The sequence below is a fragment of the Bombina bombina genome, chromosome 12 (genome assembly GCF_027579735.1).
Source record: "Bombina bombina isolate aBomBom1 chromosome 12, aBomBom1.pri, whole genome shotgun sequence".
Taxonomy (NCBI): domain Eukaryota; kingdom Metazoa; phylum Chordata; class Amphibia; order Anura; family Bombinatoridae; genus Bombina; species Bombina bombina.
In genome coordinates this window covers 3,707,115-3,723,578 of record NC_069510.1, presented here as the reverse complement: position 1 = coordinate 3,723,578, position 16,464 = coordinate 3,707,115, and the positions used below count along the sequence as shown (strand labels likewise).

General features: G+C 39.3%; 1 protein-coding gene across 1 annotated transcript in view; it reads right to left on the bottom strand.

Moving 5' to 3' along the window:
- Positions 1–16,464, bottom strand: part of SURF6 (surfeit 6) — a 79,895-nt gene that overhangs the window by 61,265 nt on the left and 2,166 nt on the right. The window contains exon 2 of the mRNA XM_053695757.1: positions 8,971–9,120. Within this exon, the coding sequence (XP_053551732.1) occupies positions 8,971–9,120 (150 nt within the window). The remainder of the gene's footprint in view (positions 1–8,970; positions 9,121–16,464) is intronic.

Here is a 16,464-nt window from a genome sequence, read left to right as displayed (position 1 = left end):
CTGGCAAACGAGTTAGCTTCCTACTGTCCCTCCGAGTACAGAGCTATATAAAGTTAGACATTATAGATACGCTGGGCCTCTAAATGTCACTGGCAAGCTACCACAGGGGATTAGAACCTAATAGACAGAATGGGCCCTCCTACCCCACAGCTGGATTAGTGCCAGGTGTGGTTGGGCAATTTTATGAGAAAACCCAAACGGGGTATTCAGGGTAAATGTTTTAGAATAAATATTACTACCTGATTTATAATTTACCTTAGGTTAATGTATTCTCTGACCCCAATGTGTTCATTTGGGCTACACTGCAGTCTTGTTTCACAGGTTCTCAACTGTAATGGATGTCCTACTGTTTATAATGTTATTGTTGTTCTCATGTCAACTCTTATCCTTAATTGCAGAGTCAGATGCGAGATCTCAGTTATGTAGAGTATATTAATTACCCGTAAATGCACCCTTTCACCCCTTATTACCCTCGATTTTATATAAAATCTACTAACTGGGACATGCTATACTCCTTCCTTTTACCTTTCATCTCTTTTTTCTCTTTTATTTGCATCGGACGCAGGGATACAGATCCCATACCCTTCTTACTCTTTTTACCTTCTCCACCTTGCTTGCGGTCCTCGGTCATTCACTGTCAACAGTGGGTTGCCCGACTATCGCTCTTTTCACCTTCTCTTTTTATTTTATTTTTTGTTTTTAGATATATATTTCCAAGAAATCTTTTTCTTCAGACTTCTTTCTCTCTAATCCCTAACTACCCTTCAACCCCTTCCTGAACTTGTACTTCCCTCTAGTACCCCTCCCCCCCCCCCTTTTTTTTTTTTTCTTTTCCCCTCTTCTTGCACCCTCCAACCCCAACTATGACTGATCACGGGACACAAACTTTGTCCTTTATGACATTAAACACTAAAGGTCTTAATATCCCAGAAAAACGTTCCCATCTCATTCGGGATGTTACTCGCGCACACTGCGATGTCGTATTTTTGCAGGAGACGCACTTTTGTAGGGGGAAGGAACCGGCTTGGTTTAACCCTAAATTCCCCACTTCCTTTTTTGCATCTGGTACCTCTAAAAAAATGGGGTAGGTATATTGATAAAACACTCCTCCCCTTTTTCGCTTTCTCATATAGAGAAGGACCCGGAGGGTCGATATCTGATAATCATAGGTACACTTCATAATAGACTTGTCACTCTTGTCAATGCCTATTTCCCGAACCAACACCAGAATAAATTTTTGAATTACCTAACTAACAACATTTTTGAACTCCGTAAAGGAGCGCTGATACTTGGTGGTGACTTCAATGTCCCACTTGATCCCATCTTAGACACCTCCAAAATGACAACCTCAGTTTCCAACAAGACCCTCAGACAGTGCAATGCCAGACTAGAAGAACTAGCGATTCATGACACGTGGCGAATACTTTATCCCACCAGACGAGATTACACTTTTTATTCCCACCCTCACGAAGTATACTCTAGGATTGATTATTTTTTCACTGACCAACTGACCTTAGCGGGAGTCTTAAACACAAAGATACTTCCCATGACCTGGTCTGACCACGCCCCAGTAGTATGTCAGATAAAGTGGCCCTCAGCACCAGACAGACCATTCATCTGGAGGTTTGATGACTTTTTGTTGAATAACCAAGTAATTAAAACCCTAATCACTACTAAAATACAGGAATATTTTCAGAATAATGAGAATGGGGAGGTACCGGGCCATGTTGTGTGGGAGGCCCATAAGTGTGTAATCAGAGGCAAACTAATACAACAGAAAGCTTCTCAATCTAAACAGCTCAGACTCAGATACACAACCCTCCTTAAGCAGATACATGACCTAGAATCCAAACATAAGACAACACCGACAGGCGCACTGACCAAACAAAATCTTCTTCAAGCCAGGAGAGAAATACAAGACATACACTCTAGGGAGCACCAAATCACCGCACTAAAGCTGCAACAAAAGTACTATGAATTCGGAGATAAGCCCGGTAAACTCTTGGCGAGAGCTTTAAAAAGGAGACAATCTAAGTCCCACATTCACTCCATATTAAACCGTAATAGCCAAACTTGCTCAGACAGCCCTTCTATAGCAGAAGTACTTAGATCCTATTACCAGAATTTGTACAATCTCCGGGATGAGGTGGTCTCCCCAGTGGTCACTGAAGGGATACCTCTGGGATCCCCTATTGACTCCTATCTAGAACCCTTATCTCTCGCGACCCTCTCTGATGAGGAAAGAACGAGTCTGGACGCAGACATTTCTACAGAGGAGGTGGCCAAGACTATAGATAGCTTACCGGCAGGTAAAAGCCCAGGCCCAGACGGTTTCAGCGTAAAATACTATAAAAATTTTAAAGACATTCTATCCCCCCGCCTAGCCTCCCTATTTAATAACATCGGGAATTCCCATGATTTCCCATCAACTATGCTCCTTGCGCATGTCACAACCATTCCAAAGCCAGGGAAGTCGACAGACCGGCCTGAAAATTTCAGGCCAATATCCCTCCTTAATGTTGACCTGAAAATTTTTGCAAAAATTTTATCTTCAAGGTTAAACAAATTCCTGCCACAACTAATCTCTCCAGACCAGGTGGGCTTTGTCCCTGGCAGAGAGGCCAGAGACAACACTTTAAAGGCTGCTCTGCTGGTGAACTATGCGCAAGTTAATAACATCCCATCAGTACTTATATCAACGGACGCTGAGAAAGCCTTTGACAGGCTCAATTGGAACTTTCTCAGGGCGGTCCTACTAAAAATGAATTTCGGCCAAACCTTCATCAAAAAAGTCTTCTCTCTATATTCGGGCCCAACCACACAAGTAAAAGTCAACAATATTCTATCTGACCCTTTTAAAATCTCAAACGGCACACGCCAGGGCTGCCCCTTATCTCCCTTATTGTTCGCCCTCTCCATAGAAATATTAGCACAGAAGATTCGAGACAACCAGAAAATCCCTGGCATTAGGATAGGAGACCAGGAACATAAGGTTTCGCTATATGCGGACGATATCCTTCTATCGGTCACTGACCCGATAACCTCAATTCCGGAAATTCGAGAATTTGAGGAATATGGAAAAGTCTCCAATTTTCATTTGAACCAAGCCAAATCAGAAATTTTAAACATCAACTTACCCCAAACGGACATATGCCGCTTAGCAGATATTTGCAAATTGCGGGTAAAAACGCGGACACTCAAATATCTGGGGATCAACCTCACCCCCAAAACAAAAAGCCTCTTTGAGGCTAATTACATTCAATTATCCCAATCAATTGTGGGCGACCTCTCATCCTGGAGAAACAAACAAATTTCATGGTTGGGTAGGATAGGGGTGGTAAAAATGAATATCCTCCCGAGGATTCTATACTACCTTCAGACTCTCCCTACCCCGTTTCCCAATCAGTACCTATCAAAACTTCAAAGTCAACTGGAGGAATATATATGGGGGGGCATCAGACCTAGGGTTTCCAGAAACACACTATACTTACCTAAAGAGAAAGGCGGGCTGGGCATCCCGAACCTGCTACTTTATAAAAAGGCTATTAATCTCCAACATCAGGTTGAATGGTGTGTCAACTCTAGGGATAAAACTTGGGTCCAGGTGGGACGGGCTATATTGAACACTCAAAATGCAGGCACATTGGGATGGATTTCAAACAAGAACAGACCTAAAATCATTAGCCAGTACCCGCTGCTGAGGGAATTCTTCTCGCAATGGGATAGAACACTAATAGAACACCCGCATATCTCCTCAAATCCTTCTCCTCTTACGCCCTTTACACATAATCCAGACATTCCTTTCCCGGGGTATCGCCCTGCCGACTCTTGACAAGACACGACTGGACCAGACCATGTTCCATAGGTTACTACTAAATAACAAATTCAGGAGTCTAGATGAATTGGAGGAGATGGGCCTGAACATACCATGGTTTTTCCACAGGCAGCTTCAGCATTTCGTGCTCACACATAAAAGGGTGGGCAGCATCTCCAGACCAGTGAGCCAAACAGAATCATTCTGCCTGTTAACTCGCGCTCCTTCACACTTAATCTCAATCATGTACAAGCTACTGTCATCACATAAGGACTGCCATATACCTACCTTTGTTAGACAGTGGAATGGTGAGCTAGACCGCCCTCTCACAGACACAGACTGGCACAAAATATACCACAACCACTCTAAAGCCTCAATATCAGCCAGAACCTTAGAATCCAACTACAAAATATCTGTCCCGGTGGTATCTTACACCAGACAAGATTAAAAAAAATGTATAAGAAATCAGATGGTAAGTGCTGGAGGGGCTGTGGAGAGGTCGGGACTTTTCTCCACATCTGGTGGTCCTGTGATATGATATCTCCATTCTGGAACTCTGTAATGGATATCATTGACTCCAAATTAAATATTACATTACGCAGAAACCCGGACCTTTTACTATTCCATGGGCTGCCCAAACTGACAGAGAAACCTAAAAAATATCTACTATATATAATGTTAAATAGCGCAAAGGCCCTCATCCCCCAACACTGGAAATCAGATAAAATCCCTCATACAGCAGACTGGGAAGCCAAAGTGGACAGGCATTTGGCACTAGAAAGATTTCGATATATGAGAGACAATAGAATCGAAATTCATGAATACATGAAAGAGATTTGGAGACCCCTGGTTAGATGAGCTCCTGATACCTCACCCCTTTTCAATGCAAACACACGCTTGACCTCCTCTTCCCTTCCCCCGTTTTTTTTTTTCTTCTCTTCCCCCACCCCCCTATCCCAATGATGAGAACCCCTTCCTTCCCCCTCTCTCCTCTTCACACCCCCTTTTTTTTTTTCTCTTCCATTTTCGCATTTCCTTTATTCTTACACTATTTCCTCTTTTCCTCTCACGACGGGCTTCATTATTTCCATTGCCCGTCATAATTTTAAGGCAGCAGAGATTCTTGATGTTTGCTTTCAGTAAAGTATTATATTAACGTATCTCAGATGTGAGACGTATGGAAATGTTACAAAGAATTTTGGTTACATATAGATTTTATGAACAATTAGTTTCAGAAATGTAACAAACAACTTACTGTAAGATTTCAGTTCTGTATATTGTTGTTGTATTCTTGCTGACCTTTGTGCTTATGCAATGTATCATGTTTACTTTCAGTTTCTTTGAAAAAAAAAACAAAACAAAAAACGCTGCAGCGCTTTTAAAAAACACAGATATAGTCAAACAATTCTTAACGAGAAGTGTATTAATTAGCAGAGGATTATTAACCCCTCAATACCCCAAAAACGGATATCAAATTAAGATTTAACGCTTTTAATCACAGTCAAACACACTGTCACAGATCTGCTGTGACTGATTACCTCCCTCAAAAATGAATTTTGCAGACCCCTGAGCTCTCTAGAGACGTCCTGGATCAAGGAGGAAGAAGCAGGAAGACTGTGCTAGAATTTTAACTGCGCAACAAGGCGCTAAAACAAGGTCCCTCCCACTCCTATTACAACAACAGTGGGAGCCCTGATATAACGGTTTCTATGCAGAAAAATACATTAGCCATGTGGAAAAAAATCATGCCCAAAAAGATTTATCACCAAAGTACCTCACAAAACGAATAACATGCCAGTAAACGTTTTAAAAACAAAATTTTCCAATGTCATGCAAAGTTATCACTAAGCCTGCTACCAGTCGCTTCCACTGCAGATAAGGCTTAAGCATTATTTCAGTATTAACAGTATTTTCTCAGTCAAATTCTAGTCCCTAGAAAATAACTCGACTGCGCATACATTTATCAGCCTGATACCAGTCGCTACTACTGCATTTAAGGCTGTACTTACATCATACGGGTAACAGCAGTGTTTTCTTAGTCCATTCCATTCCCAGAAAATAATGTACTGCACATACCTCATTTGCGGAGGACCCCGCATGCTATTCCCATTTTCTGAAGTTACCCCACTCCTCAGAATGTCGAGAACAGCCAGTGGATCTTAGTTACGCCTGCTAAGATCATAGAAAACGCAGGCAGTTTCTTCTTCCAAATACTGCCTGAGATAGAGAAACAGCACACTCCGGTGCCATTTAAAATAAACTTTTGATTGAAGAATAATTTAGTAAAAACTCCAACTCCTCTCGTGATCTCCTTCTTTGTTGAGGGTTGCAAGAGAATGACTGGATATGACATGTGAGGGGAGGAGCTATATAGCAGCTCTGCTTGGGTGATCCTCTTGCAACTTCCTGTTGGGAAGGAGAATATATCCCATAAGTAATGGATGACCCATGGACTGAACACACTTAACAAGAGAAAAGGAAATTTATGCTTACCTGATACATTTATTTCTTTTACGATATGACGAGTCCACGGATTTCATCCTTACTTATGGGATTACGCCTGCTGGTCAGCAGGAGGAGGCAAAGAGCACCACAGCAGAACTGTATATATAGCTCCTCCCTTCCCTCCCACTCCAGTCATTCGACCGAAGTTAGGAAGAGAAAGGAAAAGCCAAAGGTGCAGAGGTGACTGTAGTTTAACAAAAATAAATACCTGTCTTAGAAACGACGGGGTGAGCCGTGGACTCGTCATAATCTAGTTTTGGATACCATGTCAGCATTTCAGGATTTAAGCCATAAGGCTTTTCTAGTAAGAGTAAAATTGTAGAGTGTGATTAGGGATACTACACTTCTGCTCTCCTAGCTAATCCCAATATGGAGTGTGCTAACCTCATAAAGTACACCCTTAGTTCAAAAAGAAAATGTGGGGGCGGGATAGCGCTAACGAATAGCTGAGAGCCAAAATATCTAAAAAACTCTGAGATAGTACATTGCTTGTATAAATAAACAAAAAAAATCGAATTAAAATTAGCGTATCTAAGTAGCCAAAAAAAGAAGGATTGGATGTATATGTACAAATAAATCAATATTTATTATAACAATATAAGATAAATTCTAACATAAATTCTAACAGATAACTCCTATAAAAGATGCCGGCTTCAGGTAAAAAATAAGTGTATCTAAAAGACTGCAATGAGAGTGACTATCTGAGGTTCTCAAATACACAAAATTATTAGCAGCATATACGACCAAACAGAATTACTAGCAGCATGTATAACTAACCAGAATTATTGGCAGCATATATGACAAAAAACAGATAAAATAACTACAAAGTCTATTAAAAAATGCTATTAAAAAATGCTTGATATCAGTATTCCCAAAATGGAGCTGATCCGTGGGTGATAATGTTTACCAGTGTGATCCGTGGGTAATAATGTTTACCAGTGTGATCTCCTTAGGGGGTAATGTTACCAGTGTGTCAATTCAAAGACCGGGTAAAAACGGAGTGATGTGAGAAGTAACTTTATCTTCTTTCTGTATGGCTTTCCTCCGTTTTTTTAGCCTGTTCTTAGCCAGTATCTGTCCGTCCTCTGCAGCAGGTATCCAGCGTGTGGAAATGGTCCCAGAGGGATCAAGTTCCGGGTTAAAGTTCAGTTTAGATTTCCAAATAGTAAAGCGCCGTTGTGCAATATTTCAGCCTATGATTGATAGACCTTTAAAAAGCACTCTGGGTTCGTTTTCTGTGGGTCCTGGGGCAGGAATTACACATGCAGAGACGGCTCACCTGTGATCAGTGACCGCTCAATGTACCTGTCCAATCCACCAACGATACCTCAGTTAGTAAAGAGATATAAAATGTATCAAGGTATAGTAAGCAAATTCTACGCGTTTCAGCCTCCAGGGGCCTTTATCAAGGGTCTTGATAAAGGCCCCTGGAGGCTGAAACGCGTAGAAATTGTTATAATAAATATTGATTTATTTGTACATATACATCCAATCCTTCTTTTTTTGGCTACTTAGATACGCTAATTTTAATTCGATTTTTTTGTTTATTTATACAAGTAATGTACTATCTCATTAGAGTTTTTTAGATATTTTGGCTCTCAGCTATTCGTTAGCGCTATCCCGCCCCCACATTTTCTTTTCTAGTAAGAGTAGCTAGAAACATGCTCTTGATGTTGATTATCATAATATCAAAAACTACATCATAAATACAATTATATGCATTTTGAATAAATTTAATAGGATTAGAAAATTCAGAGTCAGTGGATAACTGCTGTGCAAGACTGGTTACCCAGAAAGTAGAAGCAGCAGCCACGTCAGCAATAGATAAAGCTGGTCTAAGTATATAGTCAGTATGTAAATATGCTCTTCTTAGATACGATTAAAGTTTTCTTATCTAAAGCATCTTTAAAAAGAAGGACTGTCTTCTAGAGGAATAGTAGTGCGTTAGCCAGAGTGGAAATGGCTCCATCAACCTTGGGAACCGTTTCCCAAAACTCTAAGATACCAGTTGGTAAAGGATATAGCTTTTTAAACCTTGAAGAAGGGTTAAGAGAGACACCTGGTTTAGACCATTAATTAGCAGTCATGTAAGAGACAGCATCAGGTATAGGGAAAATCTCAGGGAGATTGACAGTTTCATATACGGAGTTCAAATGATTGCAGGGTTTATCATCAGAAGGTTTAGATTCTTTAATCCCCAAAGTGACTAAGACTTCCTTAAAAAAGAGGAAGAATATGTTAAATTTTAAATAAAAAAAGGAGGAATTGTCGAGGTCTGTGTCTGATGAGAAAGCCTCAGTATCAGAGGAATGCTCATCATAAGAAGATACTTCAGAATTTTGTATGTAAGTAAATATATTACTAGTAAAAGGTAAAATCTGAACTGACCATTATCGTTTGTATGAAGGCAGAAGAGCAGTCAGGGCCTTCGCAATGGCAGCAGCAATCAACTTTTTCATTGCTGGAGGTACGCCATCTGCATTGATCCATAAAAAGGAAACAGTAGGTGCATTCGTACACATAGGAATATCATTAGACTGATCGGCAAGCGATAAAAACTCTAAACATGAGTCACATAAATGAACTGAAGAATCTACTTGTTTTACAATAAGCACACTTCGCTTTGGTAGAAGAGTGTTCAGCCGGCTCACCTGCACCCTGCGACAAGCTGCCAACTAGCTTTGGGGGAACAAATGGTGCCACTTTCTGCTGATTTGTCTTCTCAAAAGATTTTCTGGACTTTTTCTTTTTCTTCTTCCTTGGCTGAGTGGAATCAGATGCACCATCTCTGTCAGAAAAAGCTGTATAGCACAAAATTCTTAGATAGGACCCCATAAGATGACACACACAACCGTACAGAACGGATACAGCTATATCTGCTAATAACAGTTATATAAACTAAATACACAACGTGTTATATAAGACCCCATAAGATGACACACACACAACCGTACAGAACGGATACAGCTATATCTGCTAATAACAGTTATATAAACTAAATACACAACGTGTTATATAAGACCCCATAAGATGACACACACACACACACAACCGTACAGAACGGATACAGCTATATCTGCTAATAGTTATATAAACTAAATACACAACGTGTTAGATAAGACCCCATAAGATGACACACACACACACACACACACACACACAACCGTACAGAACGGATACAGCTATATCTGCTAATAACAGTTATATAAACTAAATACACAACGTGTTAGATAAGACACCATAAGATGACACACACACACACAACCGTACAGAACTGATACAGCTATATCTGCTAATAACAGTTATATAACTAAATACACAACGTGTTAGATAAGACCCCATAAGATGACACACACAACGGATACAGCTATATCTGCTAATAACAGTAATATAAACTAAATGCACAAAGTGTTAGATAAGACCCCATAAGATGACACACACAACCGTACAGAACTGATACAGCTATATCTGCTAATAACAGTTATATAAACTAAATACACAACGTGTTAGATAAGACCCCATAAGATGACACACACACACACAACCGTACAGAACTGATACAGCTATATCTGCTAATAACAGTTATATAAACTAAATACACAACGTGTTAGATAAGACCCCATAAGATGACACACACACACACACACACACCCGTACAGAACGGATACAGCTATATCTGCTAATAACAGTTATATAAACTAAATACACAACGTGTTAGATAAGACCCCATAAGATGACACACACACACACACACACACCCGTACAGAACGGATACAGCTATATCTGCTAATAACAGTTATATAAACTAAATACACAACGTGTTAGATAAGACCCCATAAGATGACACACACACAACCGTACAGAACTGATACAGATATATCTGCTAATAACAGTTATATAAACTAAATACACAACGTGTTAGATAAGACCCCATAAGATGACACACACACACAAAACCGTACAGAACGGATACAGCTAAATCTGCTAATAACAGTTATATAAACTAAATACACAACGTGTTAGATAAGACCCCATAAGATGACACACACACAACCGTACAGAACTGATACAGCTATATCTGCTAATAACAGTTATATAACTAAATACACAACGTGTTAGATAAGACCCCATAAGATGACACACACACACAACCGTACAGAACGGATACAGATAAATCTGCTAATAACAGTTATATAAACTAAATACACAACGTGTTAGATAAGACCCCATAAGATGACACACACAACCGTACAGAACTGATACAGCTATATCTGCTAATAACAGTTATATAAACTAAATACACAACGTGTTAGATAAGACCCCATAAGATGACACACACACAACCGTACAGAACTGATACAGCTATATCTGCTAATAACAGTTATATAAACTAAATACACAACGTGTTAGATAAGACCCCATAAGATGACACACACACAACCGTACAGAACTGATACAGCTATATCTGCTAATAACAGTTATATAACTAAATACACAACGTGTTAGATAAGACCCCATAAGATGACACACACACACAACCGTACAGAACGGATACAGATAAATCTGCTAATAACAGTTATATAAACTAAATACACAACGTGTTAGATAAGACCCCATAAGATGACACACACAACCGTACAGAACTGATACAGCTATATCTGCTAATAACAGTTATATAAACTAAATACACAACGTGTTAGATAAGACCCCATAAGATGACACACACACACAACCGTACATAACGGAAACAGCTATATCTGCTAATAACAGTTATATAACTAAATACACAACGTGTTAGATAAGACCCCATAAGATGACACACACAACGGATACAGCTATATCTGCTAATAACAGTAATATAAACTAAATACACAACGTGTTAGATAAGACCCCATAAGATGACACACACAACCGTACAGAACTGATACAGCTATATCTGCTAATAACAGTTATATAAACTAAATACACATTGTGTTAGATAAGACCCCATAAGATGACACACACACACAACCGTACAGAACGGATACAGCTATATCTGCTAATAACAGTTATATAAACTAAATACACAACGTGTTAGATAAGACCCCATAAGATGACACACACACACACAACCGTACAGAACGGATACAGCTATATCTGCTAATAACAGTTATATAAACTAAATACACAACGTGTTAGATAAGACCCCATAAGATGACACACACAACGGATACAGCTATATCTGCTAATAACAGTAATATAAACTAAATACACAAAGTGTTAGATAAGACCCCATAAGATGACACACACAACCGTACAGAACTGATACAGCTATATCTGCTAATAACAGTTATATAAACTAAATACACAACGTGTTAGATAAGACCCCATAAGATGACACACACAACGGATACAGCTATATCTGCTAATAACAGTAATATAAACTAAATACACAACGTGTTAGATAAGACCCCATAAGATGACACGCACACAACCGTACAGAACTGATACAGCTATATCTGCTAATAACAGTTATATAAACTAAATACACAACGTGTTAGATAAGACCCCATAAGATGACACACACACACAACCGTACAGAACTGATACAGCTATATCTGCTAATAACAGTTATATAACTAAATACACAACGTGTTAGATAAGACCCCATAAGATGACACACACACACAACCGTACAGAACGGATACAGATAAATCTGCTAATAACAGTTATATAAACTAAATACACAACGTGTTAGATAAGACCCCATAAGATGACACACACAACCTTACAGAACTGATACAGCTATATCTGCTAATAACAGTTATATAAACTAAATACACAACGTGTTAGATAAGACCCCATAAGATGACACACACACACAACCGTACATAACGGAAACAGCTATATCTGCTAATAACAGTTATATAACTAAATACACAACGTGTTAGATAAGACCCCATAAGATGACACACACAACGGATACAGCTATATCTGCTAATAACAGTAATATAAACTAAATACACAACGTGTTAGATAAGACCCCATAAGATGACACACACAACCGTACAGAACTGATACAGCTATATCTGCTAATAACAGTTATATAAACTAAATACACATTGTGTTAGATAAGACCCCATAAGATGACACACACACACAACCGTACAGAACGGATACAGCTATATCTGCTAATAACAGTTATATAAACTAAATACACAACGTGTTAGATAAGACCCCATAAGATGACACACACAACGGATACAGCTATATCTGCTAATAACAGTAATATAAACTAAATACACAAAGTGTTAGATAAGACCCCATAAGATGACACACACAACCGTACAGAACGGATACAGCTATATCTGCTAATAACAGTTATATAAACTAAATACACAACGTGTTAGATAAGACCCCATAAGATGACACACACACACAACCGTACAGAACGGATACAGCTATATCTGCTAATAACAGTTATATAAACTAAATACACAGGCCTAGATTTAGAGTTCGGCGGTAAAAGGGCTGTTAACGCTCCGCGGGTTTTTTTCTGGCCGCACCATAAATTTAACTCTGGTATCGAGAGTTCAAACAAATGCTGCGTTAGGCTCCAAAAAAGGAGCGTAGAGCATTTTTACCGCAAATGCAACTCTCGATACCAGAGTTGCTTACGGACGCGGCCGGCATCAAAAACGTGCTCGTGCACGATTCTCCCATAGGAAACAATGGGGCTGTTTGAGCTGAAAAAAAACCTAACACCTGCAAAAAAGCAGCGTTCAGCTCCTAACGCAGCCCCATTGTTTCCTATGGGGAAACACCTCCTAAGTCTGCACCTAACACCCTAACATGTACCCCGAGTCTAAACACCCCTAACCTTACACTTATTAACTCCTAATCTGCCGCCCCCGCTATCGCTGACCCCTGCATTACACTTTTAACCCCTAATCTGCCGCTCCGTAAACCGCCGCCACCTACGTTATCCCTATGTACCCCTAATCTGCTGCCCTAACATCGCCGACCCCTATGTTATATTTATTAACCCCTAATCTGCCCCCCACAACGTCGCCGACACCTGCCTACACTTATTAACCCCTAATCTGCCGAGCGGACCTGAGCGCTACTATAATAAAGTTATTAACCCCTAATCCGCCTCACTAACCCTATCATAAATAGTATTAACCCCTAATCTGCCCTCCCTAACATCGCCGACACCTACCTTCAATTATTAACCCCTAATCTGCCGACCGGAGCTCACCGCTATTCTAATAAATGTATTAACCCCTAAAGCTAAGTCTAACCCTAACACTAACACCCCCCTAAGTTAAATATAATTTTTATCTAACGAAATAAATTAACTCTTATTAAATAAATGATTCCTATTTAAAGCTAAATACTTACCTGTAAAATAAATCCTAATATAGCTACAATATAAATTATAATTATATTATAGCTATTTTAGGATTAATATTTATTTTACAGGCAACTTTGTAATTATTTTAACCAGGTACAATAGCTATTAAATAGTTAAGAACTATTTAATAGTTACCTAGTTAAAATAATAACAAATTTACCTGTAAAATAAATCCTAACCTAAGATATAATTAAACCTAACACTACCCTATCAATAAAATAATTAAATAAACTACCTACAATTACCTACAATTAACCTAACACTACACTATCAATAAATTAATTAAACACAATTGCTACAAATAAATAAAATTAAATAAACTATCTAAAGTACAAAAAATAAAAAAGAACTAAGTTACAGAAAATAATAAAATATTTACAAACATAAGAAAAATATTACAACAATTTTAAACTAATTACACCTACTCTAAGCCCCCTAATAAAATAACAAAGCCCCCCAAAATAAAAAATTCCCTACCCTATTCTAAAATACAAATATTACAAGCTCTTTTACCTTACCAGCCCTGAACAGGGCCCTTTGCGGGGCATGCCCCAAGAATTTCAGCTCTTTTGCCTGTAAAAAAAAAAACATACAATACCCCCCCCCAACATTACAACCCACCACCCACATACCCCTAATCTAACCCAAACCCCCCTTAAATAAACCTAACACTACCCCCCTGATGATCTTCCTACCTTGTCTTCACCATGCCAGGTTCACCGATCCGTCCTGGCTCCAAGATCTTCATCCAACCCAAGCGGGGGTTGGCGATCCATAATCCGGTGCTCCAAAGTCTTCCTCCTATCCGGCAAGAAGAGGACATCCGGACCGGCAAACATCTTCTCCAAGCGGCATCTTCTATCTTCTTCCATCCGATGACGACCGGCTCCATCTTGAAGACCTCCAGCGCGGATCCATCCTCTTCTTCCGACGACTAGACGACGAATGACGGTTCCTTTAAGGGACGTCATCCAAGATGGCGTCCCTCGAATTCCGATTGGCTGATAGGATTCTATCAGCCAATCGGAATTAAGGTAGGAATTTTCTGATTGGCTGATGGAATCAGCCAATCAGAATATAGTTCAATCCGATTGGCTGATCCAATCAGCCAATCAGATTGAGCTCGCATTCTATTGGCTGTTCCGATCAGCCAATAGAATGCGAGCTCAATCTGATTGGCTGATTGGATCAGCCAATCGGATTGAACTATATTCTGATTGGCTGATTCCATCAGCCAATCAGAAAATTCCTACCTTAATTCCGATTGGCTGATAGAATCCTATCAGCCAATCGGAATTCGAGGGACGCCATCTTGGATGACGTCCCTTAAAGGAACCGTCATTCGTCGTCTAGTCGTCGGAAGAAGAGGATGGATCCGCGCTGGAGGTCTTCAAGATGGAGCCGGTCGTCATCGGATGGAAGAAGATAGAAGATGCCGCTTGGAGAAGATGTTTGCCGGTCCGGATGTCCTCTTCTTGCCGGATAGGAGGAAGACTTTGGACCCTCTTCTGGACTTCTTCAGTGGATGTCTAGCCCCCGCTTGGGTTGGATGAAGATCTTGGAGCCAGGACGGATCGGTGAACCTGGCATGGTGAAGACAAGGTAGGAAGATCATCAGGGGGGTAGTGTTAGGTTTATTTAAGGGGGGTTTGGGTTAGATTAGGGGTATGTGGGTGGTGGGTTGTAATGTTGGGGGGGGGTATTGTATGTTTTTTTTTACAGGCAAAAGAGCTGAAATTCTTGGGGCATGCCCCGCAAAGGGCCCTGTTCAGGGCTGGTAAGGTAAAAGAGCTTGTAATATTTGTATTTTAGAATAGGGTAGGGAATTTTTTATTTTGGGGGGCTTTGTTATTTTATTAGGGGGCTTAGAGTAGGTGTAATTAGTTTAAAATTGTTGTAATATTTTTCTTATGTTTGTAAATATTTTATTATTTTCTGTAACTTAGTTCTTTTTTATTTTTTGTACTTTAGATAGTTTATTTAATTTTATTTATTTGTAGCAATTGTGTTTAATTAATTTATTGATAGTGTAGTGTTAGGTTAATTGTAGGTAATTGTAGGTAGTTTATTTAATTATTTTATTGATAGGGTAGTGTTAGGTTTAATTATATCTTAGGTTAGGATTTATTTTACAGGTAAATTTGTTATTATTTTAACTAGGTAACTATTAAATAGTTCTTAACTATTTAATAGCTATTGTACCTGGTTAAAATAATTACAAAGTTGCCTGTAAAATAAATATTAATCCTAAAATAGCTATAATATAATTATAATTTATATTGTAGCTATATTAGGATTTATTTTACAGGTAAGTATTTAGCTTTAAATAGGAATCATTTATTTAATAAGAGTTAATTTATTTCGTTAGATAAAAATTATATTTAACTTAGGGGGGTGTTAGTGTTAGGGTTAGACTTAGCTTTAGGGGTTAATACATTTATTAGAATAGCGGTGAGCTCCGGTCGGCAGATTAGGGGTTAATAATTGAAGGTAGGTGTCGGCGATGTTAGGGAGGGCAGATTAGGGGTTAATACTATTTATGATAGGGTTAGTGAGGCGGATTAGGGGTTAATAACTTTATTATAGTAGCGCCCAGGTCCGCTCGGCAGATTAGGGGTTAATAAGTGTAGGTAGGTGTCGGCGACGTTGTGGGGGGCAGATTAGGGGTTAATAAATATAACATAGGGGTCGGCGATGTTAGGGGTAGCAGATTAGGGGTACATAGGGATAACGTAGGTGGCGGCGATTT